This window comes from Gopherus flavomarginatus, chromosome 4, assembly GCF_025201925.1.
Source record: "Gopherus flavomarginatus isolate rGopFla2 chromosome 4, rGopFla2.mat.asm, whole genome shotgun sequence".
Classification (NCBI taxonomy): domain Eukaryota; kingdom Metazoa; phylum Chordata; order Testudines; family Testudinidae; genus Gopherus; species Gopherus flavomarginatus.
In genome coordinates, this window is record NC_066620.1 from 45,232,228 (window position 1) to 45,258,513 (window position 26,286).

Here is a 26,286-nt window from a genome sequence, read left to right on the forward strand (position 1 = left end):
CTGCCTGGGGGCACCACTCTGCAGGCAGCCCAGACAGTGTAGAAGCAGGGCTGCTGGGTCCTAGAGAGAGACGAATGCAGCACAGTCTGCGGAATGGGATTGGCTGCTGGGGTCTCTGGGAAGGGGAGGGAGTAGGGGTTGGGGAAGGAGCTCACCTGTGAGTGTGACTCTTTCCCCCCGGCTGAGGTGAGGTGAGGCAGGCTCTGTGGCTCTGGAACCAGTATCCTTTGTTGTGCCCCATAACATCCATTCTTCTCCTCCCTGCCCCATGGAGCACCCCCTCCTTTCTCCCTCCTCCCCAGGAGCACCCCTCTCTCTCTCCTCCCTCCCCTCCGTCAGGGCTGGGTCGGGTGAGGTGCTGGGGGATAGGTGGAGGGAGGGCTGCCTGGCTGCCTGCTGAGGAATGAAAATGAAAGTAACTCACTTCCTCGCAGGCAGCCAGGATTGGAATGTCACACAGGGCTTGGCTGGGGTCAGCCAGATGTGTGAAAAATCAGGATAGGGGATTGAGGTACAGTGATCAGATATCCCTATTTTATAGGGACAATCCCAATTTTGGGGTCTTTTTCTTATATAGGCTCCTTTTACCCCTCCTCCCCCATCCCTGTCCTGATTTTTCACACTTTCTGTCTGGTCACTCTAGGTGGGGGTAATTGGTGCCTATATAAGACAAAGCCCCAAATATTGGGACTGGCCCTATAAAATCAGGACATCTGGATCTGGCCACCCTAGCTGGGGAGCGCCTCTCCCCCGGGCTGGCAGCTGCCAGCGATCCATCTCATCCGGGGGGAGATGCACAGGGCAGGATGAGCTGCTGTGGCTCCATGGGTGCCCCGTCCCTGAGATCAGATGCTGTGCTAACTTCACCATGGTCCGTAAGGCTGGTGGTGGTGCCCATTGGCGTGTGATTGGACCTGAGGGTTTGCTGCTGCTGTTGCCACTGTGCACCCCAAGAGGTGGATTTTGGGGTCCTGCAGTTTTCCACTTATCTCCTCCTCTACTGCAGTTGTTGGACCAGCAGGCTGGGGGGTGAGCCAAGCATGAAAACAGTACTGTGTTGCCATTTAGATTGTCATTTAACAACTTTGTTTGCCAAAAATTCTTGCTAACAATCCTGAATCCAATTTCAATATATATTTTTTTAAATCAATATCTTAGCCAAAAACAGAAAATTAAGTTGTTGACAATTATTAGTGACAGGTTTGGTTTGAGGCAGGGAGTGGGCCAGTTTTCATCAGAGAAACAAAAAATGTTGACTGACTTTCCTATAGCCTGTTACTCCTGATAAGAGCCCTCCAACAACTGTAATATGCTCATCTCCTTACTAGTGTATAAAGCAGGGGTCGGCAACCTACGGCACACGTGTCAAAGGTGGCAGGTGAGCTGATTTTTGATGGTATGAAGCAGCAGACTGAGCGGCTCAGCCCATCACTGCTCTGGGGTTCCGGCTGCTGCCCTATTGCCAGCTGGGATACCAGCCATTGGCCCCACTCAGCACCTGCTGCTGGTCTGGGGACCCCCAAGGAACCCCAGGCTGGCAGTGGGCTGAGAAGGCCAGCTGAACCACTCAACCTGCTGTCAGCCTGGGGTTCCATTCACTCAGCCGGCAGCAGGCTGAGTGGGCTGGTGGCGGGCTGAGCAGGGCTGGTGGGGGGTTGAGTGGCTCAGTCTGCTGCCAGTCTGGGGTGCCAGCAGCACTCAGCCTACTGTTACTCCGGGGTTCCGGCTGCCGGCCCCTTGCCAGTCAGGAGCTCAGCCGCCAGCCCCACTCTGCCTCCTGCCAGCCTGGGTGAGCAGAATCCCAGGCTGGTAGCGGGCTGAGGGGGGGATGGCGGCTGGGATCGTGGCTGGCAGGAGTTGGTGGTCAGAACCCCAGACCAGCAGCGGGCTGAGCAGGGCCTGGGATCCTTGTCTAGGATTCCAGCCACCAGCCCGCTGCCGGTTTGGGGTTTCATTTACTCAGCTGGAAGTGACCTGAGCAGGACCGGTGGCCAAGACCTTAGATAATAACAATAGTTTATTTATATAATATAGACATAGAGAGAAACCTTCTACAAACATGAAAATGTATTACTGGCACGAGAAACCTTAAATTACAGTGAACTTGGCACACCACTTCTGAAAGGTTGCCGATCCCTGGTATAGAGTGACCATATGTTGTACTAAGATTCTCCTGCTTTTTTTTTTCCCTGTGAGTCAGTATAACTTTTGCCAGCCCAGAAGTTGGGCAGCCAATGTTTTACGTTTTCACAATGTTTTCTCCAACTTTCATAAAGTAAATACATAGTTAATATGAGTTAAAAAGGCCAGGGACACTTCTTTGTGAAGAATCTGTACAGCAGATCATGCCCATAGACGATCCAGAAAAGAAATTTGAGGTTGAATTTTTTAACGTTGTGATGGATAAAGCAGTATCTGCTGTTGATGAAAGGTTTAATACCTTGCAAGTACACCATGAAGAGTTTGGATTTTTGTATGACATAACTAAATTCAACGAAATAGGAAAACAAGAGCAACTAATGACAAAGTGCAAGAACCTAGAGAGCCTCCTGAAGCACGGTGATAGTTTTGATTTAAATGGACTTGAACTATACAAAGAATTGAGTACTCTGTCATCAATGTTGCCACATGCAAAATCGGTGATGAACATTGTACAGTTTATTCATACTCGCAAACTTGTTGACATATATCCTAATGTGTACATTGCCACTCGTATTCTACTGACAATTCCTGTAACAGTAGCATCAGGAGAACGGAGTTTCTCAAAACTAAATCTCATTAAAAACTATCTCCGCTCTACAATGAGTCAGGAACACTTAACTGGTCTTGCTATTCTTGCAATCGAACAAGACACGACTTTGTCTTTGTCATACGATGACATTATTCCTGATCTTGCAGCCAAAAAAGCCAGAGAGATTGCTTTTAATTAAAAACAAATCTTTGTTTCAATACCTCTTCATATAAATTTCCAATAAAATTTTGATAAATAAAAAAAAATATTATTTGCATCATTCTGTCATATCATAATTTTTTCTATAGTGCTGCTTCTTTAGTGCTAGTCCATCAGCATTACAGTGTGCTTAATTAAGTTAAACTGGCTTTAATAACGTGAATGTGGCAAGTTTTCCAATACTGTAAGCTTATGTTTGTGTTGCTAAGAGCAGATCAGGCACAGGGGCACCAGTTTAATAATCTCACCTAGGGCACCATAAATCCTAAGGCCGGCCCTGCCTCCAGAGGACTTGGGACCCCGTCCAGCTTGGTATTGTCTGCAAACTGTAGGTTCTGCTGACCCTTTGTGGCCATTAATCCCTTTACTACCCTGTGGAAATATTCTGAAAATCCAACTCTGATGCAACGCTGGTGCTGTTGCATGGACACTGCTGTTTCAATTGTGAGCCATTTTGGGATGTGCTCTTTTTACCAAGAATTGTGTCAGACATATGTTCATTTCTAGTTAACATGATTGATTAAAATCACAAGGGGACTTACCTCTATGCAAGATGGTAAGTCCCTAGTGACTGCCCCACACACACTCTTGCTAGCCTGAGCTCATTTGCATAAACTTGAAATATTGCTCACTTGTGTGTGTGTGTGTCTGTTCATGTGTGTTTCCCCTTCCCTATAGCTTCTAATAATGTGGGAAGGCTTCTGTAAAAAAGCTGGTTTTTGCCCGAAACTCTGAAAATGGGCAGGGTAGGTAGGCTTACCTTGATCTTGTCCATTAGGGGTTCAGCAGTAAAGAACTCTCTGTTGAGAATGCCCTGCCTCCAACTTCAGCATGCTCTGAGCATAGCTGCCTGGCCTGGTTATGCCCTAGGTACAGGTCCACTCAGGGCTTTAAAGATGAGTTGGAAATGAATATACGGTGACCAGACAGCAAATGTGAAAAATTGGGACTGGGGTGGGGGGTAATAGGAGCATATATATGAAAAACACCACAAAATTGGGACTGTCCCTATAAAATTGGAACATCTGGTCACCCTAAATGAACAGAAAGCCAGCCAAGAGAGTGGAGCAGTAGGAGGATGCACTCTCTGCCTTTTCCCTGCTGAAAAGAGAGCATGTTTCTGCCAGTTTGTGCGGGACCTTAAGATGACACCCTGGCCCTGTGAAGGCAAAACTCCCATTGGCTTCAGTGGAGCTAGGATTTTACCCTCTATCTAGAGCCAGAGGCAGAGAAGGCGATGCTAGTCAGGCACCACTATTATCAGCTCCTCTTATTGCATGTTTTGTGATATTTGTTTTCTTAAATCTCCAGCTCCAGGACTCATGTGACTCAGCAGTGACTTGGCTGTTGGCTCTCATTATGAAAAAAGGTTTTGAGGCCTCATGGCTGCAAGGAAAAGCTTGGAAATGTGCCTCTTGAAGGATCCAAAACCAGAGGGCCAAGAAAAAGAACCCAACTTTTATTATTTTAAAAAAGCCAACGGGGTTGTTTTGGGCCTGACTCAAGATTTCAGAGCATGGAGGATCGGCTATGGTGCCCACCTGGGCTGAACACATGGGACATGTATCAGAGGGGTAGCTGTGTTAGTCTGGATCTGTAAAAGCAGCAGAGTCCTATGGCTCCTTATAGACTAACAGACGTTTTGGAGCATGAGCTTTCCTGGGTGAATACCCAAGTCCTCGGATGCATGCATTTACCCAGGAAAGCTCATGCTCCAAAATGTCTGTTAGTCTATGAGGTGCCACATGGGACATGGGGGCCTGGGCCTCCCTGGGGAAGAAGGGGCTCCTGGTCCTTTTGCTAGCGCTGCCAGAGGAAGGACTGGCTTGGCGATGGGAGGAGGGGCGGACTCCTCCAGGCTTCTCTGGGCATTAATTACATGCACTTGGCATTCCTGCCCTAGGCGATCCGGTGCATTCACACTGCTCCCTAAGCCTGCATCACAGCGCGGCCGTGGGTCCGCTCAAGTGACGCGAACCCAACAAGCCAAAGGCCCCTGGGCTCTGTGACACTCCCGCGGACTCCGCGCCCGCTCTCCCGGCCCCTCGGGGCGGGCGCTGCGGCAGCCGGAGACGGGGCGGCTCCCCGGGGGCGGGACCGGGCTGCGGAGGGCGGCGCAGGCCGAAGCCGGAAGCGCTGGGGAGTGGCTGGCTCAATGCACGGATCCGGGGAGCGCGGGCTCTGTCAGGTCAGTGCCTCACCGCTGTTCCGCCCCGCCGCTGCGGGGTGGGGCTGCGCGGCGCGGGGGCGGGTTTGCCAAGCGCGGAGCCGCCTGGGCAGGGGTGGCTGCAGCTCCGCGGCGCCTGGAGGCGAGTTAGCGGCGGGCAAGGCATGTCCCTGTAGGGGAGCGTATGGCGGGGTGACCCCGGGGGGCGCGTCAGTACCCGCACCTGGAAAGGGCATGGGGGGCTGGATACGGAAACGGTCTGATCGGAGCCTGCACGTTTGCTCCATCGTGACTGGTTCCCACAGTATTGCCTGGGCAAGGACTGCGGCCCCTGCTCTCAAACTGTCCCTCCGGAGAGAGAGAGAGAGAGAGAGTAATGAGAAGGGGGATTTCCTACACTGCCCCACTGAAATACACAGAGCCAAGGGGGAGGGGAAATCCCGTAAGTATCAAGAGGAGGGTCTTTAGGAAGCTGCTTTAATATTAATCACAAGAAGGAGCTGAATGAATCTCCTAAGAGCAAGAGCTACTAGTCGTGCATAGGCACAAAAGCAATAACACCAATGAATAGGGTTGCTTTAGCTAGCTGACTGCCGGTATGCACAGCAGTGTTCAATAGGAGACTCTCTGCAGATACATTTTGGGGAAAAGCTTGAAACATTAAACTGTTATTCCCTCCTCTGATGGAGTTTGTCTTCCTCTCTGACTATTGCTAAAGTCACTGCCTGGGATGACTTTTGTCCCTGGTTCATGCAGATAATTTAGACTATGAGATCTGTGTTGATTTAGGATTTCACATTATGCTCTTCACCAGGATAACAGAATGTTTATTTCTATATTTTTGCCTTTGGAACATATCTGATGCATCAAGGTGTTGATCCAAAGCTCATGGAAGTGAATGGGGTCATTCTGTTGATTTCAGTGGGCTTTGGATCAGGCCCTGTATGGACTCTGCTTTCAAAAAAAAAAGTTTGCTGGGTGTCTGTTGCTGCCAAACACCGAATTCAAAGCAGTCAGTTCATTGATTGATAGTTCAATGTGCTATATGTCAAGTGGAACAAATAATTCACAAAATAAAATTGTAATGAATTTTGCCTCCTTCCCAAATTTGTTTTTGAACAGACAGAAAATTTCTCAGATTTATTCATTATTCAAAATTATTTGAGGAGTTCTGCGGTAAATCATACTTGGTCTTCAGATTATTTACCAAAAGTTTGTGAAGTCTTCGCAACTTACATTTTGCTTGTGTTAGCTCTTCTTTGTATCCAGAGTTTTGTTTTAAACCAAAAGAGAATAGCTTTTAAAGTTGTAACAAATTAAGGCCCCAGTCCTGCAAAGGCTTATCACGTGCCTCATTTGAATGGCTCGTGTTACGTCTTCGAGGGTCAGGACATCAGCAAGAGATTCTCTTTCATGTTGTTGAGGTATAGCTTCGATAGTGGCATCAAGGACAGTTGACTCATGGTTCAGGAATAACTCAAAATGCTCCTTCCATCTGAACAGGAGCCATTATGCAAACTAAGAACAACAAGGCAGCATGGCCAGACGGCATACCACCTGAAGTCTACAAGTTTGGAGGTGAAGAACTGTAGGGAAGCTCCACAAACTTTTTCTTCATATCTGGTATAATTAGAAGATTCCAGGAGACTTGAGAAATGCTAAAATTGTTACAATCTTTAAGAAGAGAGATAAGTCAGTGTGTGGAAACTAATGAGGCATTGCTTTGCTGTCTTCAGCAGGGAAAATTCTTGCCTATATCCTCCTAAACCAATTATTTCCCCTTGCTGAGGAAATATTGCTGGAATCTCAGTGCAGTTGTAGACCATCGTGCGGGACAACCCACATGATCTTCATTGCCTGCCAAATCCAGGAAAAGTCTCAAGAGCAAAATCAGGACGTGTATATGGCTTTTCATCAATATGACAAAGGCAATTGACTCAGTCAATCGTGAAGCCCTGTGGAAGGTGCTGGCCAGATTTGGCTGCCCTCCAAAATGTATTAAGGTCCTAAGGTTTCTCCATGATCAGATGGCTGCCACGGTTCTCTGTAATGGCCTTGAGAAGGAACCTTTCATCATCAAAACTGTGGTTAAGCAAGGATGCGTTATTGTTGTAACCCAGTTCTCCATCTAGTCAGCAGTCATTTTGGTCCTCATTAAAGATCACCTTTCCAGTGGAGTTAACATTCAATATAGAATGGATGGGGGGCTCTTTAATCTTCAGTGTCCCTGCTCTAAGTCTAAAGTCTTCAGGGCGTCCATTAGTGATCTTCTGTGTGCTGATGATTGTGTTATTTTCACTCGCACTGAGAATGACCTTCAGTCCGTACTGGATTTTCTTGCAAAAGTTTACTGAAGCATAGGGCTCTCACCGATATTGAGAAGACTACATATTGTTTTAGCAAGGGTTTATTAAACAGCATCATTACAAAAGGGATGTGGACCACAAACTGGGCATCAATTTGAGCAGACTGGTCTGTCGGGATTTGCACTGGGAGAACTTTAAAAAACAATTGGTCTAAATATGTAGCTTAAATTATTCTTCAAACGATCAGTTGTAGTCATCTGACTGAGGTTCTCTTTCAGGGATTAAGGGTTACTCTAACATCAATTAGAATATGGCCATTGACTTCAGTGAGCTTTGGATCAGGCCCTCAGCGCTCAGCCACACGCCTGCAGTGTCCTTTTTGGTGTCTACATAACAAAACACTCTCAGAATCAATTAGTTGGGAGGATGATGAAAAAGTTTGAGCCGCTGCTTTAGAGAGTGAGACTTTGTGACTTTAAGAAACATTTAAAAGCAAAAAATGTTGCCAAATGTAGCAGTCTTAGCTCAGAAAGCAGTAAGAGAACTGTACCCCAAAAAATCGAAAGAGGGATTGATAATTATCTTATAGGTACTTCAGATCACAGTGTATCAGACTGGATTTATAATAGTCCAGTGTTTTCAGTGGAGAGTGCCTTAGCAGAGTGAAAACGATTCTGAATTTTGAAACATCAAAAAGTTTGAACAAGGTAACTATGTAATTGCTCAAAATATAGGTGGGATACAATAAAAAGTAGGTCCAGCATCCACACTGCAGAAACCTTATTGTTCTGTTTGAATACGTTGCAACACAGAGTTGGATATGCTTTTATTGTATTTGGCCCTTCAAAAGAGAAAATGCCCCTTATTAAATTCCACCTCAGAATGTGGTAGAAACAATATATCCATTACACAGTGGGACACTGTGCTATGATCTGATTTTACATAGAGCTGTTTTGAAGTGCTGTTACTATACATAATTTTTAAAGCTTTGTGCTCTGGGTATTTAATAGTGAACATATGCTCTCTTTTAAAGAATTCGGAACTCCCCGATCCTGCAAGATCGTATGTGTGGGTGAAGCCCTGATAATGGCATAGGTCTTTCTATGTATTTGTGATTTTTTTTTTAAATTTTAGGGTCCTAAAAGTGTCGCATGATTACCCTTATCATTCAAATCCGTTCTTGTTTTATACGGCATACTTCTGATATGGAATTTAGTTGATGGATTCCTGTATTTGATTGAATTGAAAGTAAGATTTAAATTTTTGTTTTATGTTGTATGTTAAAAATACCATAAATTGGCCTGTTTTGTATAGAAAGGCAATGACTGATAGTTACTTCCCACATTAATCCTTTTGAAAAGGAAAAAAAAAAGCCAGCATTAAAAATAAACTTTTTTAGACATGTTGTTACTTTGAAAGCAAGTGGCCAGAACACTGAGAGGCTTTGTAATTTTCAGCTTGAAGCCAAAGAATAGTTACTCTGGAAAGGCTCATCCACTGTCAACATGTAGCATGTGAGTGAGGACTTGATCAGAGGAAAGGATTTCCAAACTGACATTTTGGATTGGTGGGTGTGCCCTGCCATTTTCTCATACTAATTATAAAACGTTGCAAACATGCAGAAAACTGCAGGATATGTCACTTGGTCACCAAAAAGTATGTGCCTTTATTGCACTATGTCCCTGGTTGTTGCTATTAAATACATACCATACTGAACTACTTTGTATAATTTTGCTTACTGTTTTTCAGAAGCTAACAACAAGGACATCATCTGGAGGCCAGAGAAACGTATGTTGCAAGTAGTGATGCTGCCACTATGGGAAATGTTTCTTTACCTGCTTCTTTCACTTGGCTTCCACTTTTATTCCTTCTATGAAGTGTACAAAGTCTCCAGAGGTAAGTCTGTAAGGCTGCCCTGTTTATTTTTTTGTATTGCTTCTTGCCTTTGAGGTTCATGCAAGTCAATTATTGGCTAGCTTTATTATTTAATGCATTAGTTTATTTTCCAGGCAGGCTCTAGCAGCGTTTCTCTCTGAGACTTTTGAACTGAAGGTACCTATATCCTCTCTCTAACTGAGAACCAACAGTATATAAAAAAATAGCAGGAGGGGCAAGCTCTGCAAGGAGTCTTTTGTCAAACTTATTCAGAGCTGGTATTATGGTGTTTGGAGGACAGTTGGAAAGGGGTATCTTGACATTTGCCTTTAAATGATATATTGCCTTTAATAGATCAAATTGTAAATATGCTATGTATAGGAATAAATACATGTTTTTTCTTTATAGTTTTGTAGTGTGTTTCATCTGAGAAATAAGGCCCTGATCTTCTGCATACTTACACAAGTGTTTAAGCCTGTGAGTAGTCTCATTAAAATCAGAGGGTCTATAGATGTGCTTAAAGCTTAGCACATGCACAAGTGTTTGCAAGATCAGGACCCTTATTAAAATTGTGAGAGACAGGAATGGTCTGGGTGCAGGACTAGAATCCAGGAGCTTTTGAGTTCTACTCTCTGACACTTTATTCCTGTGGCTTTGGGCAAGTCACTCAGTCCTCAGTTTTGTAAACACTTGTGCTTATTGGACCTGGTCGGAAGCCTGTTGAGTTCATGTGAGTAAATGCTCCCTAGTGGGAGTTGCCCAGTCTAATTCAAAAGTTTCAGAATTAGTGAGGAAAGGGGATTATATTTTTCTCTCATAAAATGTCCTGCTTTTAATCACTCAAATTAACAGTCTTCTGTCAGTGTTTCATACCTGAGGGGAAGACTGTTCCATGCCTGGGAAGAAGTACATAATTGACAGCTAACCCATATAGATCTGTGAGTTATGCATACCAAAAGGAATTGCTATAACAGCTTCTGTGCTGGAGTTGAGAGACATCAGTCATTTAACACCGGACACATGCCACAAACGTTGTTGTATATAATAGTCTGAAACAAGTTTTGTGTAGGACTTTTTAATGATCCTTTTTTTCCTACGATACAATAGATCTGCAGCTGCAGAACTTTCTCCCTCTCAAAATGACAGAATCGAATATTTCAGGAAAGCTTCCATTTCTCCTGCAGCTTTATTGTCATCTCCCTCCTTATATCTTTACTAACCATTAGCCTGAAATACTGCACAGTGTATTGTAAAATCAGTGCCAATGTCTTTCACACATGCCTGGACCCTAGTCCAGGAAGACATTTAAGAATGTGCTTAACTTTGCACATTGTGAGTCGTTCCAACTCTGAGAAGCCAACTTGTTTTTTTCTCTTACTTAATTGGCCTCTCAGAGTTGGTAAGACAACTCCCACCTTTTCATGCTCTCTGTATACGTATATATATCTCCTCAATATATGTTCCATTCTATGCATCTGAAGAAGTGGGCTGTAGCCCACGAAAGCTTATGCTCAAATAAATTTGTTAGTCTCTAAGGTGCCACAAGTACTCTGTTCTTTTTGCAGATACATATTAACACGGCTGCTACTCTGAAACTGTCCATTGGAATAGTTCGACTGAAGTCAGTGGGATTACTCAGTGTGTGAAATTGATCACGTGCTTAAGTCTTTGCATGATCATAGTCTTTGCAGATTGAGGCGTTTTGTTTATAATTAATTCTTCATTCACTGTTGTTCCTGCCAACTCAACTATCCATATTTCCCATTGTGATCAGGATATACAAATCACATTCTGGGCAACTCAAGGCTAACGATCTAGTGGGTGCTCAGTCAGCTTCACCCTGCCGTAACGCTGAGAGATAAGAGAGGCGCTTAAAAGGCGAGAACATAGTACAGTTGGTGGCAAACCAGGGAGGAGAGAGAGCTCCAGTCCTCAGTTCCAGGAAAGACTGGTGGAAGGCAAAAGCTCCTCAGATGACCTCTGACCTATATCCCCTCCCTAAAGAAGGGAGAGCCTGATGTTGATACACTTTTAGTGGGACTATTCTCTTATATTAGCCTGAGTGCACAGCTGGGGCCACAGTTTATCATAAGCCCTGTGAAAGAACAGAACCTTACCACACCCATAGGACAGTTTGCTTGTGTTCATTTCTTGTGGAACATTTCCTACACCGGATGACTGAGAACTAGCAGCAGGAAAAGGCAGCCCAGCAGCAGCAGCTCCTGCAGCAGCACAGGCTGGTCCAACAAATGGTGGCCTTAAAAGGACCTCAGGGGCCCGCTGAGGTTTCACCTCTAGGATCCATATGCCCAGCCCTCCTGGCTGTTGCCATGCCAGTGAACGTCACAAAAATAGGCCCCTAGGATGACTTGGAGGCTTTCCGTGTGACATTCAAGTGCGTGGTGATGGCAGGCAGCCCAGTGGCCACCTCAGCAGTGGGCCATCAAGTTAATGCCTCATCTGATCCAGGCCTGCACAGGCTGCCTACAGAGGGCTGGGTGTAGCAACAAGGCAAGAATATGCCTTGGTGAAAGTGACTGCATTGAACTACCTTGACATCACGGAGGAGACCTCCTCATGCTGTACCATGAATAGAAATACCTCCATGGAGCCTGGTCCTATGTAGTGACTCAGAAGTTGTAGGACCTGTGTTGGTGATGGTTGAAGCTGAAAACTTGGACTAGAGTCCAGGTTGCTGAGCTTGTGCTTGTAGAGCAGTTCTCCCACATACTGCTGGCTGGAGTAGGGACTGGGTGTTCAAACTCTGGTCTGAAACACTAGCTGCTGCAGTCCAGCTTATGGATAGGGTTACCAAATAGCAACTGTGAAAAAACGGGATGGGGGTGAGGGTAATAGGCGCCTATATAAGAAAAAGTCCCAAGAAACAGGACTGTCCCTTTAAAAACAGGACATCAGGTCACCCTACTTATGGAGAGCTATCTGGTCGCTGCAGTAGCTTCAGGGATGTCGCTTAAGAAGCTGCCAGAGGCAAAAGAGGTCCTTAGAGTTGAAAAAGAATCCAGCTGTGAGGAATGATGGATGGAGGTCTCAGTTCTGGGCGTGGAGGCACCAGTCTTTAAGGGCCCTAGCAATCTGTGGGGCCTTTCGCTTGTCTCCATTAGGAAATTCAATTGCTCTAGGCCCAAGCCTGGGTGAGGAACCCTGGGGCCCCAGTCATCTCCTCACCAGGAAAACCAGGAGGCAAGAGGAGGGGAGCTATATAAGGAGGGACTCCCTCTTGCATAAGGCCCAAGGCTGGAGCCCACCTGGCAAGCATTGGGCATTGGTTTTCACATGGGTGCCCAAGACACCTGTATCACAAATGCCCCATATGGACTATAGTTGTGGACATGTGTGTAGGGCTTTGGAGCGGAGCCCAGAGCTGGAGCGTGGAGCAGCTCCAGAGCAGTGGAGGTGCAGGTTTTTGGCTGGAGCTGGAGCAGAGCCGGAGCACAGTTCCAAAGCCCTGCATATGTGTATGGAAGAAAGCTGAGCCTGTAATTTAACTCTGGCTAAACTGACTGTTCATGCCTAGATAAATAGGACAGAGCTCTGGGATATGGGCCTGGCTGATTCCAGGTGTAGTTGACTCTGGTTCAGAACCACCTGTTTCCAAATCCAGTGGCCCTTTCTTAGTGTGTTAACAAGGTGTCAAACCCTATCCTAGTATGTGTGTGCAACTGACTGTAGAGGGGGCTGGCCTTGATGCTGACCTACCCCATTATCTTGGGATGGGATTGGGAATATTTTTCAGAGATTCTGGGTGGATTTAGGACAGCCCCGAGTTCCTGGAGGTGCTAATTTAGGAGACCCTGAGAGACTCCTGGCAGGTTTAGGGGAGGAGTTGGACCTTGGAGGGTGGGTCTGGCCAATGGGAAGCTCCCCGTAAATTTTGCCTAATAATGAAATGATGCTGGAGCCCTTACTGGAAGGGAATATCTTATCTAGAGGGTCCAACTTTGTCAGAGATCAGACAGAAGATGAAACCCTGAGCTAGGGCTGTGACCAGCTGTTGGTAGTCAATGGGGAGGTGATAGACCTGCATTGAGCAAGGCAGTACTCCTGATGTGAGCTCTGGGCTGAGCAATTGTACCATCAGGAGAGAGACTGACAGACCAGTGATATTCAATCACAACTCTTTGTTCCCTGGTCTCATTGGCATGAGGTCATGTGAGAAGATCCCAGCTGGGATTCTGGGCTGCTTCTACTGGCCCAGGGTTCACCAAGAGGTCATAGATTTCTGCAGTTTCTGTCCTGAGTGCCAGATTGTTGGCCTTGAAGGGGTGACCAAAACCCTGGTAGTTGCACCCCCTTTTAATTGCCATTCAGGAGATACCCCAGTCATCTACTGGATCTTCCCTCTTTGTGGTTTTGCACAGAAGACAACGAGGGGCTATCCTGGACCTTGTACAAGAGATGTGGGAGGAACAGACTGCAAAAACAGAGAATGTTGTACACTGCATCACAAAGCTCCAGGAGAGGCTCAAAATCCTGGGAGCCTTCGCCAAAGAAAATCTCCTTCATGCTCAACAGGTCCAGGAGTGAGCTTATAACAAAGGAACATAAAAGCATGTATTTAACCTAGGGACTGGTTCTCCTCTCCAAGTTACTGACCAAGTATCCAGGACATCCAAAGTAAGTCAGGTGGGGCCAGTTAATCACGAAATCAGAGATGAGAAGGACTAGGCAGGTCTAGCATGTTAACCTCCTGAAACCCTGGGAGGCCTGTGAAGGCTTGTTCTTAGTCCCTTGCCACTGAAACCAGAATTGGGACTCCAAGCATTCGCCTCTAATGATCCTGACCCTATGCAAATATGAGAGAACCTCCTCTTGAAGCAGAGGGTCCAAGTATGACAGTTGGTGAACACCTTCTCCATGATATTTTCATTCCGGCTGGGATGAACCCATCTACTTCACTACCATGTCCAAATGGAGCCACGATATCTGGGAGAACCCTCAGTTGCTTCCCTGAAAAATGCGTGACGCAGTGAAGCTAGAACTCTGTGACATGCTGGAGTTAGGAGTCATTGAAGACATACAAAGTCTCATAGCGACATACAAAGTCCCATTGGAGTGGTCCCTAAACTGGATGGTGCCATCCAGTTCTGCATAGACTTTAGAAAGGTTAATGCTGTCTCTAAATTTGACACACATCCCATGCCCTGGGTGGCTGAACTACTGGACTGCCTGGGAGAGGCCCAATATATCACAACGTTAGACCTGACAAAAGGATGCTGGCAGATGCTGCTCACATCAGAATCATGTGAGAAAACTGCTTTCATCACCTCATTTGGCTTATATCAATTTCATTTTAGCCTCCGTGGAGCAACAGCATTGTTCCAATGACTCATGGACCAAGTTTGCAGACCACATGGCTCATACGGGGCAGCCTATCTTGATGGTGTCATCTGTAACTGGGGCTGGGAGGCCCATCTAGAACAGATCACTGCCGTTCTCTGTTTCCTGCAGGAAGCTGGGCTGACCATGAACCTGATGAAATGTAGCATTGGAAAGGAGCAGGAGACCACCAACCTGGGATATACTTTGGAAAAGGGCCAGGTATAGCTCCTAGTGGACAAGATCCAGGCCATAAAAGTCTACTAATTCCCAACAACCAAAAAACAGGTTTGGAAGTTTTTGGGGCTCATGGGTTACTACTGCCAGGCTTCTGCCATGGATCTCTATGATAGCGGCCCCTGTCATAGACTTGATTAAGGACATGTGAGGCAGAAGCCCGCGAAAAGGCTTTTCAGACATTGAAAGACCATCTGTGTGAAGAGCCTGTTCTGTATAGCCCAGATTTTTTGGCAGATGGACACTCTGAAGGTGGCCCTGGGGGCAGTAAAATCAGAGGAGGTAGACTGGGAAAAGACCTTGAGCTATATATTAAGCCTCAAGCTTTTTCTCTGAAGCCAGCATACCCAGAGATAGAAAACAAAAGACTGGTGGTGAAATGGACTGTGGTTTCTCTCTGATATTACCTGCTTGGAAATCCATTCATGCTTTACTCCTGAGGGAATTCTGCACCAAAAAATTAAAAATTCTGCAAAATTCTGCATATTTTATTTGTCAAAATAACACAATATAATCACTCCAGTTTCAATTATTTTGGTAATTTATTTCAAAATACCTGTCGACAAGTATATAAAAAATACAGACAACTATAAAAATTCTTTCCCACAGTAGAGCGTTAAAGAAACCCCTACAACAACCCAGTTCCAGCTGGGGGGTGCTGAAGAGGGCTGGGTGGGGCTCCCAGAACCCAGACATCTGCACTCCCATTCCCCCAGAGCCCAGCTGCAGGGCACCCCCTGGCGCAGACACCCACACATCCTTCCCCTCAGAGCCCAGCTGCAGAACACACTCCACTCCCCACAGAGCCCAGCAACAGGGCAGCCCGCAGCCCAGACACCCACACACCTCTCCCCCCAGAGCCCAGCTGAAGGCTGGATCAAAGAGTGTGCTGCCTCCAGCCCCGCCAGGCTGGGTGCTCCGCTCATTGCGAGCTGGGCTCTGCAGAGTCCGGCGGCCCCTAGTGGCAGCCAGAAATTCTGCGGTGGAAACAGCATTCTGCAAAATTCTGCACTGCGCAGTGACGTAGAATTCCCCCAAGAGTAATGCTTTTCTGAGGTAGTTGAACATTGTGAAACACATGAACCCTTGGCTTATGCATTGATACTTCTCTCTCCAGCCGTACACCTTCCTGTTGTAACACAGACTGGAAAGGCTGATCAGAATACTGATTTCCCCCCACCCTCCCCCAAGGAATTGGGGGAAGCTAGCCCTCATTCCCCAAATGCCATCTTGAGTGAGAGAGTGTGTACAGACCCCACATTGGGCAACATGGAGTAAATGAGCTAGTATGGACCAAGTCAGCTCCACCCCTCCACACCTCTGAGAGATGCCAGAGTTGGAGGGACGCGCTTAAAAGGGGAGAGCAGAGCACCGTTTGGTGGCAGACTAGAGAGGAGAGTGGACCTCCAGTCCTCAACTCCTGGATCAGAGCTGGCTGAAAGCAAGAGCTCCTTGGACAAGCAATGGCTCCTCCCTGAAGTTAGGGAGGGCCTGATGCTGATCCACTTTTGATGGGACTATTCTTCTGTATTTGCCTGTGAGCCCAATAGGGACCTGCAGTTTCTCGGAAGCCCTCTGAAGGAAGACAGTCTTACCACACCCATAGAACAGTTCACTTGTGTTCACTTTTTGTGGTTATTGACAGCTCCAGAAGGAACAGACTGTGTGACTCTCAGCCACAGAGCTTCTTGTGACTGGACTATGGTGGCAGATGCCACAGACTGAGTCCGAGGGAGCTCCATGAGAAAGAAGCATGGTGACACCCATCTTATGCAGCTATTTATTTACCTAATAACATTGAAAGTGCACCAAGTTCATTCTTCATTCAACACTACCTTTGCTAGTTTTAGAAATCTGTGTCTTAGTGGGCATTTAGGAAGAAATGAGTCCTCTCTCTCTGATGACTATTCTATAAGAGACTTTGCTGCAAATAATATATATGGTACTCCTAATAAATGACGTATAACAAGATGAAAAAAGAGATTATGGCCACTTTTTAATTACAAAAACAGGAGAGTTATTAGAAGATTAAATGAGTATTATATGTAATAATGCAGGGGTAGGCAACCTATGGCACATGTGCCTAAGACAGCATGCAAGCTGCTTTTCAGTGGCACTCACACTTCCCAGGTCCTGGCCGCTGGTCCAGAGGGCTCTGCATTTTAATTTAATTTTAAATGAAGCTTCTTAAACATTTTAAAAGCCTTATTTACTTTACATACAGCAATAGTTTAGTTATATATTATAGACTTACAGAAAAAGACCTTCTAAAAACGTTAAAATGTATTACTAGCACGCAAAACCTTAAATTAGAGTGAATAAATGAAGACTCGGCACACCACTTCTAAAAGATTGCTGACCCGTTATAATGTGTTTCCTCTGCAAATAATTAAGCAGTAGAATTATATAGTGTGATACAATACAGCTGTATGCATCTGTTTCCATCTATTTACTCAAAGCTATCTTGTCTAATTATGTTTTCTCTGATGTTGTCTCACTGTAGAGTGTTTTGCTGCACATTAGTTCTTTTCTTGCTGTGGTGGTTGCTCTAAGGGCTTGTCTACACTACAAAATTAAGTCGACTTTATCTAATTCGACCTCGATCCTCTGAATTAAGTCGATTGTGCGTGGTCACACTATGCTTATTGTCTCGATGGAGTGCACCCTCACTAGCAGTGCCTGTGTCGATGCACAAAACAGTGCATTATGGGTAGCTGTCCCAAAGTGCAACTTGCCGCAGTGTGTTTTGGGAAGTTTGTGCAATGCCTCATGGAACCAAAACATTGTCCCAGGGGAGAATGGGAACATTGCATCGGCATCCCGGGGTGCACTGTGCTCAATAGCAAACAACCTGGTGGTTTTCATGCCTTAAGATTGTGGCGGATATGCCATAACCCCAGAAGCATGGAGCACGCTCAGTTGTGCACTCTTGCTGCGAGCATCTCAAACACCTCGCGCCTTCTCCTGCAGTATTTCCAGAGCTGAAGTAGAGTCTGCCATATGGAACATAGCGATGTCCTGCAAGCAGTCCTGTTGCAAGCCATTGAAAAAAACAATTCACAGTTGCTGCTGGCAGTCACAGAGCAGCTGCACTCTGTTGAGCACCATTTCTGGTCCTGTGAAACAAGCACTGACTGGTGGGACCACGTCATTTAGCAGGTATGGGATGACGAGCAGTGGCTGCAGCACTTTCGAATGCAGAAGGCCCCCTTACAGAAACTTTGTGCAGAGCTTTCCCCTGCCCTGCAGTTCAGCAACACAAAAATGAGAGCTACTCTGACAGTGGAGAAGCGAGTGATGATCACTATTTGGAAACTTGCAGAGCTGGACAGTTACCAGTCAGTAGAGAATCAATTTGGTGTAGATAAATCAACTGTGGGAGCTGCTGTGCTCCAAGTGTGCGGGGCCATTAATTGACTTCTGCCATGAAGGGTAGTGAGTCTGGGAAATGTGCAGACATAGTGGATGGTTTTGCCGTAATGAGGTTTCCTAATTGCAGTGGGGTGATAGATGGCACGCACATCCCAGTCTTGGCACCAGACCATCTTGCCAAAAGGGATACTTTTCTGTGGTATTGCAAGCACTGGTGGATCACGGAGCATTTAACTGATATCAATGTAGGATGGTCAGGAAAGGTTCATGACGCGTGCATCTTTAGGAGTTTGGGTCTGTTCAAAAAGCTGAAATCCGGGACTTTCTTTCCAGACCACAAAATGAACATTGATGATATTGAGATGCCTGTAGTTATCCTGGGGGGACCAGGCCTACCCCATGCTCCCATGGCTCCTGAAGCCATAGACCAGCTGTCTGGATAGCAATAAGGAATGGTTCAACCATAGGCTCAGCAAGTGAGAAATGATGGTTGAATGTGCCCTTGGTGATTTGAAAGGGCGCTGGAGAAGTTTACTAACAAGGTTGGACCTTGGTGAAGAGAACATCCCCATGATTATAGCTGCCTGCTGTGTGCGCCATAATATCTGTGAAAAAAAGGGGGGATTTCCTGCAGGGGTGGGCAGTTGAGACAGATTGCATGACATCCATTTTTGAGCAGCCAGACACTGGGGCAATAAGAAGAGCACAGCAAGGGGTGCTGCGTATCCGTGAGGCTTTAAAAAGTCATTTCAGTAATGAGTCACAGTAATGTGAGCTGCTTGTCTGCATTGTGCTTTCCCAAACCTTTACCTGCCTTGTATCACTCTCCCTGTAAAGCCAACTCCCCACCCAAGCCCACTGCTTCTACTCATAAAGAACATTTATTTCTCTAATCCATTTACTTCATTTAACAAACATAAGTAAAGAGGGAGAACAGAAAAAAATTAAGGTAACCTTGGGGGAAAGGGGTTGTAAAGTTGGAACAGGAGAAACATTTTCAGCTGTGTAACATAACACTGCATTCCAGACCATCAAAGGTCTGTGAATGGGCGCCTTTTGTTCCTTGTACCCTCCACCTGTGTTAAGTGAAAAGGATAATGGACTTTTCACCCACGCCTCATGGAACACTTGGCAGAGGGTGATTCTGTGTCAGGCGATGCTCACTGGCTGTCCATGAGGGTCTGCAGAGGGACTCTACCCTCCTGTTTGTGTTCCTGCAGTTCAACCAGATGCCTCAACATATCTGCTTGGTCCCTTATAATCCGAAGCATCTCATCCTGCACCGCACCCTCTTGCTCATTGGCAGCTTTCCTGCTCTTCATGTCCATGACTAACTTCTCGGATACTGAAATCCTCCACGCTCTCAGTTCTCTGTCAGCTGTCCCAGAGACATTCATTATTTCAGTGAACATGTCCTCTTGTGTTCTCTTTCTCCTCCTCCTAATCAGTGAAAGTCTGCTTTCAGGTGTTGATGACATGCTGAAGCTGTCAGTCATGGGGAAAAAATAAAGGAGCCATTGTACATGAATAAAATGTTTCCATAGCAAGGCCGTTTTCATAAAAAACAAACAAAAAAACCCCACAAAACAAACTCCAAAACCTTATTACTCTACGTACAAGCCATAACATAATCAGAATAACCATTTGCTGTGCCATTTTGCTGCTCCAGCCATGGTGAGTAGGGCCCCCCAGGTCATGGGTGACCGCACTTTTGATGAAGTCTCTTGCAGGCGCATGTTGGAGTAGAGGTAGTTAGTCGAACAATGGCCCTTCCCCATAGCACCACGGGAAGCTGTTTATGAATGGGGCTGGGGGCGGGGAGGGGACGTTTTCACTCCCAAATTTTAGAATCTCTCATATGCGGCCCCAGTCCCCTATCAGCCACTTTAAACTACTTGCCGACCCATGCCAAGCACATTAAAGGCACATTAGTGGCCGCTTGGTTTGGCGATGTGGAATGTGGGGGTGGGTGGGTCTACATGCCCTTTTTCTTTTTTTTTTTTTCTTGTAAGAGCACTTTTAATGAAAACATCCCCTGTTTTCCCTAGGCGACCCTGTGTGATATCAGTCTCCTGAGGGCAACAGGCAGAAAGGAAGGAGATGCTGCAAATGTCTGGGTATAGACCTGGTCCTTATGCTGTTATGCTGTGTACCACAATGATGCCAGCAGAATTAATTCAGCAGTTGCATGGGAAAGTGTCCTACCATGGTGGAAGAAATAAGACTGCCCTGCCCAGAAACCTTCTGCAAAGGATTGCAGAGTACCTCCATGAAAGTTTCCTGGAGATATCCATGGAAGATTCCTGGGCTATCCCAGTCCACATAAACAGTATTTTCTGGGGGCCACCTGCTGCCTAGCTGGAGTGGCCTCTTGTAAGCAGAGAACCACAGCACCTCGCTTTTTCTTCAGAGTAAACATGCAATATCACCAAATGCGTGTGCCCTCTAAAGTTTAACTGGACTTTGATTGTAACGGTACACTCACCAGAGGTGCCTTCCCCAGCATCACAGTCAGCCACTGTGATGTCCTGTGACCCAGAGGGCTCCAGAGTTAAAAATATTTCCTGGCTCTCGGGGCGAATGGATCCACCGCTTGACTGTCTCCCATTCTCCTCCTCTTCTTCCTCATCCACCATATCGTCCTTGTTGTCCCTAGCCTCTCACACCTGTGAAGTGTCCACATTGCTTGTGGGGGTGCTGGTAGGGTCACCCCCGAGAATCGCATGCAGCTCGCTGTAGAACTGGCGTGTGGGGTTCAGCACCAGAATGACTGTTTGCCTCCTTTGCCTTCTGGTACGCTTGGCGAAGTTCTTGTATTTTCACATGGCAGTGCTGTGTGTCCCTCTTGTAGCCCTTCTCCCCGATTCTACAAGTAATCTTTGCATAGATGTCAGCTTTTCTTCTGCTGAATTGGAGCTCTGCCTGCACAGACGCTTCTCCCCACACAGCGATGAGATCCACCACCTCCTGTGCAGACCATGCTGGAGCGCGTTTGGGGCACTTAGTCTCCGTGATCAGCTGTGCTCAAGCTGGCATGCTCCCAATGTTGATCAAACAGGAAATGGGAAATCAAAAATTCCTGGGGCTTTAGCAGGGGAGGGGCTATTTCCTGTGTACCAGGCTGCAGTGCAGTAGAGTTGAGAATGATCTCCAGAATGCTCACAGATGAGCGTTGTGGGACACCACCTGGAAGCCAACTAAGTAAAGTTACGCAGTGCTGCGTCTGCACTATCTTGCGGTCGATCCATGAAAATCGAATTAAGCGCTACACAGGAATGTGTCATCTGACATGCTCTACCCTTGGAATAATACTCATTCACAACCATACTCACCAACTTGCTTCTGAACAAGGAAACATTTTTCAAGTCTTCCACAATGTGTTCGGTTGCATGAAGAGTACCTTGAGGTTTCTTTATGAATTGCTGAAACTAACAAAATAGATTTGACAGATTGCAATATTGCCGCTATTTGTTTTTCACAGAGATTTATATATTTAGGAAACCCCGTTATCCATTTGCTTCATCAAACCTTGATGCAGGAGGTGTGTGATTTCTTTTTGTTTGTTAGTGTGCTTGTTTTTTCCAATGTAAAAATCAAACCATTTTACGTGAGAGCGGAATAACGCTTTAAATTCCGTTGTGTGCAGGGGAAATCACCAACAGACAGTAATGAGCAGTGGTCTCATTTTTAGTCATTTTTCTTCTCTGATCAGTTTTGAAAACCACTTCATGAAATTAGAACAAGAGGGATTTTAATATAAAAACTCCTGGAGCCCCAACCTCTGAGGTAGATAGGAGAGTGGATGGTCAATTTCCTTACTCCTGCTTCTTTATGTTAGTGAAACTAAAGAATCCTTAAGATTTAAATATCTTGGGAAGGGGAGTTTTTTTTTTTTTTTCACCAGAGAACAGTAAACCCTGCATGTGTGTGCCCATGAAAGCTTTTACATGAACACTTGAGAAAGGTGTATTTATACTCTCATATTTTATGAAGGAAATTTACTTTTTAACTATCTTTATGTTGCTTTTCTATTATGTAGAGTTGTATGTGTACTCAGAGAGAAGTGATGGGTGTAGTTTTAACATTTAGAAATAATAAATATGATTTGGCTCTTATATTTTGGGTATTTTAATGTAAATAAATTTACAGTTTAATGTTTAAAAAGGAACTCCTGGTTAGAGGAAATATCAATAGAGAAATAAATCTTGAATGCTACTGCATTTTAATTAGTCACGCATTTTATGCTAAGTAAGGCCCCCATCTTGCAGTCTTACTCCTGTGCTTAATGTTGTTCATGAGAGTAGTTCCACTGATATCAGTGGGACTACTCACATGAGTAAAGTGAAGCTTGTGTGTAAGAGTGTGCAAGATCTAGTTGATTATCAAGATGGTAAACTGAAGCACTTCAGAAAAACTGATTCTTCATGATATGTTCTCTGTAAAGGTTTACAAGATCATCATTATTTGTATTGCAGTCGTATAAAAGTCTTGTGTCTTATTTTTCCCACTAGAGGGAGATATCAAACTGGCTTAAAAACACTGGAAATGAAGACCAGTATATACTTTACATTTTATAATTAGTAAAATAAACCCAACCTATATCATAACAGTTGAATTTCATTTTAGATTATAATTCCTAGCACCAAAATCTTTTGTATAGAAAGATAGCGAAAACTAGATAAGACTTAGTTGAATCCTTTGCTATTGTGTTCAGAGTGTGCCCCATGGATGGCTTTTTTGGTCTTGGAGGTTAAAATAAAACCATGCTGTTTTCTCTACAGTTTGCTAATATTATTCTGAGTGTTTTTGTTGCCTCTTTATTAACCTCAGGTAGGCCAGGACTTGCTTTGTGAATTGCTACAGTACCAATTAATCTTTGCTTTCTGTTCAATTATTATTCTAATTTATTTTTTGTATTATAGTAGCACCCAGAGCTCCAGTCAGCATCAGCACCCAATTGTGAAACACAGGGGAAGATGAGATTCCTGCTCTAAACAGCTCACAGTCTAATGCCCTTGCCCTGCAAGCTGTTCTGTGTGAGAGGACCCTTGCCCGCACACAAAGCTTTATTGGCTAGAGCAGGGGTCGGCAACCTTTCAGAAGTGGTGTGTCAAGTCTTCATTTATTTACTCTAATTTAAGGTTTTGCGTGCCAGTAATACATTTTAACATTTTTAGAAGGTCTCTTTCTATAAGTCTATAATATATTACTAAACTATTGTTGTATGTAATGTAAAAAAGGTTTTTAAAAGTTTAAGAAGCTTCATTTAAAATTAAATTAAAATGCAGAGCCCCTTGGACAGGTGGCCAGGACCCAGGCAGCGTGAGTGCTGCTGAAAATCAGCTCACGTGCTGCAGGTTGCCCACCCCTGTGCTAGAGGATTTGTAAAGGCACAAGAGTTCACCCATTTGGAGCAGTTTGCAGGATCAGGGTATAAATTAAGAAAAGATGCAACAAACAATAGGGGGAAGAAGAAGAATAACAATGAGAAGATCACACAGTTACACAGGCCAGCTGTTTGCACAGTTAGTTGCCAAGTAGTGGGCAATGTAACTTTTGACCATAATTGCAGTTTTGGAAGAAGAGAATCCATTCTGTCTTGGTTTCTCTAGGAGTCTGAATATGATGTAATTAAAAGGTGAAATAGAAACCACTGAAGAGCATAGGGAAGCCGTTTGAAGAGAATGCTCTCAACACTGTAGGTCTCATCCGTTAATTACATTGATTTAACACATGGAAGCTGATGTGTTTCACTGGAATGGCTAGAGTTCTAAGCCTGCATCTTTCGCTTACTTGGTCTGTGGCTTTGCGGTTCTGTTACCTTTCTGTCTGTCTTTCCATCTGTAAATAAGGGATAATACTGACCTGTTTACCTCCCGGGGGTGTTGCAAGAACTGATTAATTAAGACCTTAATGTCTCTGCAGTGCTTTGAACATATAAAGTGCTATCTAAATACTGAGCATTATTATTGTTATAGGGAGACAAGGTTTTATGTATACCTATGGAACAGCACATTTCCAGGGCTGCTTCTATGGAAGCTTGCTCCCATTCCATTACAACCTGTAAAAGTGTCTTCATAGGTGTTCTTTACCCAGTAGTACTGGATTAGGAGGGTCTTAGAGTTAAGAGGGAAATTTTCCTATATAATAAAAGACTGCATCTCCCCCCTCACGCCCCTATTTATCTTGTGTGTCACAAAGTCAGAGGCAGAAACTGTGTTCTCTTGAACTTTAGATAGATATTGAAGTTTCACAGAAAAGCTGAGGTGTGATTCATCAGGGATTTAGCCTTTCACTTCAAGCAATTTCTGAACTAGCATATTTAAACACTTGAATTTCTGAGGCAGCCTCTCACCAGCTGGAATCTGAAGTGGGCTTTGAGGACAGTTAGTTTGATTGGGATGCACTTGTGGGAATAGTTCAGCTGAACCTGCTAGATATTTCATGGGTTATATCTGCTTTTTCCAGAATATATGGCCCCCCACCTTTTAAAAAAAACCAAAACGAGTTCTCTAATGGTATTTGTGATCAATGACTGTGAATAGTTCATACTTTAAGTAGAGTTTAGGGATATGTGTATGTGTGTGTATGTATATGTATTAAATCATCAATTGTGGTGATATTTAGTATAAGACAAAAAAAATCCTTCCCCTGCCTTCTCTCATCTTTTTCTCCACTGGTGAGCATAGTATCACACTGGTGCTTAGATTTTGGTCGTGGAAGTGATTGTCTGCACTGAAACGGACCATGAGCCAGCGTATTTTCATGTTTTGTTTTCTTTAGAAATAGAATAAAACATGCATTAAGGATGAAAGGCTGTGGAAGGCCTCCAACTCTGCAGAACGATGTGCTCCATGCGTGAGGATTGAGTGACTGTGCAGTCAGTACATGGAGATTCAGCATGCAGAATGTATGGTGGAGTTGGGTTACTCTGCATGCCAGCCCTGCGTGGATCAGGAACAACATCAGTGGTCCATAGTTGTATGCATACATCTGCCAGAAATCGGGAATGTGCAAGGATCAAAGACCAGGGACTATAGTAGTGACTATTTTGTTCAGACCTAAAGATTGGGGGTGGATTCTACCTCCTTACCCTTCTTGATTTCTTCCTGCATAAAGAACCTCTCTTTCCACTTTCTGTGTGTTTGTTTTTCAGGTAGATACAAAGAATTTCGTACTGTTTAAAAACTAACACTGCAGGCCCATTAACTCTTATTTTTTTTGGTGAGCTGTTATTAATGGGGGTATTATTCTTGGCAGAATATGAAGAGGAACTTGAAAGAGAATTTGAATTGGAAAAAGATACTCTGTTTTGGGGACTTAAAAAGGTAAGGTCAATGAATATTACTGATCATTTTAGTTTGTAAGTTTAGTGTAAATTCATATCCCTAGCAATTCAGCTGAAGTCTTCTTCAAGTGGATTGTGACCAACTGTTATGATTACAATGTTCTGCTCCTAGGTAGGACACTTGGCACAGATTACTATATTCTGTGAATTATTATGTGTTGAAAAATGTGTTCCCTCTCCTCAGTTGAGTATTATTTTAGAGATATTTTAAAGAGTTACTCAGATTTTTATGGATCCTATTATTTGTCTCCCTTCCTCTGTAAAGCCAGGCACCTTTAATACTTTGAGTCCAAGAACACAAAACTCAGAGGGAGAGAAACTAATAAGTATAAATATCCTGTATTCTAAAATGATGTAAAGCATCTTTTCTACATGTAAAAATACATAGGAAAATGCATCCTCCAATGTGACAGGAGGATTCGTTCCCTTCAGCTCTTCCCACAGGTTTTGCAGTGGGAGGGAAGGAAGATATTTACCAGTCCTGGATACTGATTTAGAATCGCAAGCTCAATCAATAGTGTAAAAAAAAAAAAAATTATCACTCAAGTTTTTCCATCCCTCAAGAGGAAAAATGGCTTACCTGATGCAATGTGACCTGATTTAGAAATTCGTATTCTAATTTTTCTCTTGGTTGCTGCCTTTTGTACATGTTAGCAGCAGAATGACTTAATTTCTGGTGTCAATGTTTTGCTAA

At 44.7% G+C, this 26,286-nt stretch overlaps 1 protein-coding gene and 1 long non-coding RNA gene across 8 annotated transcripts in view; both read left to right on the plus strand.

Moving 5' to 3' along the window:
- Positions 1–5,062: 5,062 nt before the first annotated feature.
- The window catches only part of HHAT (hedgehog acyltransferase), a 349,307-nt gene continuing 328,083 nt past the window's right edge, over positions 5,063–26,286 (plus strand). For 6 of the 7 annotated variants that reach the window (XM_050951879.1, XM_050951882.1, XM_050951885.1 and 3 more), the window contains exons 1-3: positions 5,377–5,559; positions 9,173–9,319; positions 25,505–25,572. In XM_050951879.1, the coding sequence (XP_050807836.1) occupies positions 9,214–9,319; positions 25,505–25,572 (174 nt within the window). In that variant the 5' untranslated portion in view covers positions 5,377–5,559; positions 9,173–9,213. Of the gene's footprint in view, positions 5,139–5,376; positions 5,560–9,172; positions 9,320–25,504; positions 25,573–26,286 lie in introns of those variants that run through there. The other variant, XM_050951880.1, reaches the window with a different exon arrangement.
- Positions 17,855–23,024, plus strand: LOC127050258 (uncharacterized). Its single transcript, XR_007774183.1, has 2 exons — positions 17,855–18,031; positions 20,293–23,024. It is a non-coding gene; the product is annotated as an uncharacterized LOC127050258 (long non-coding RNA).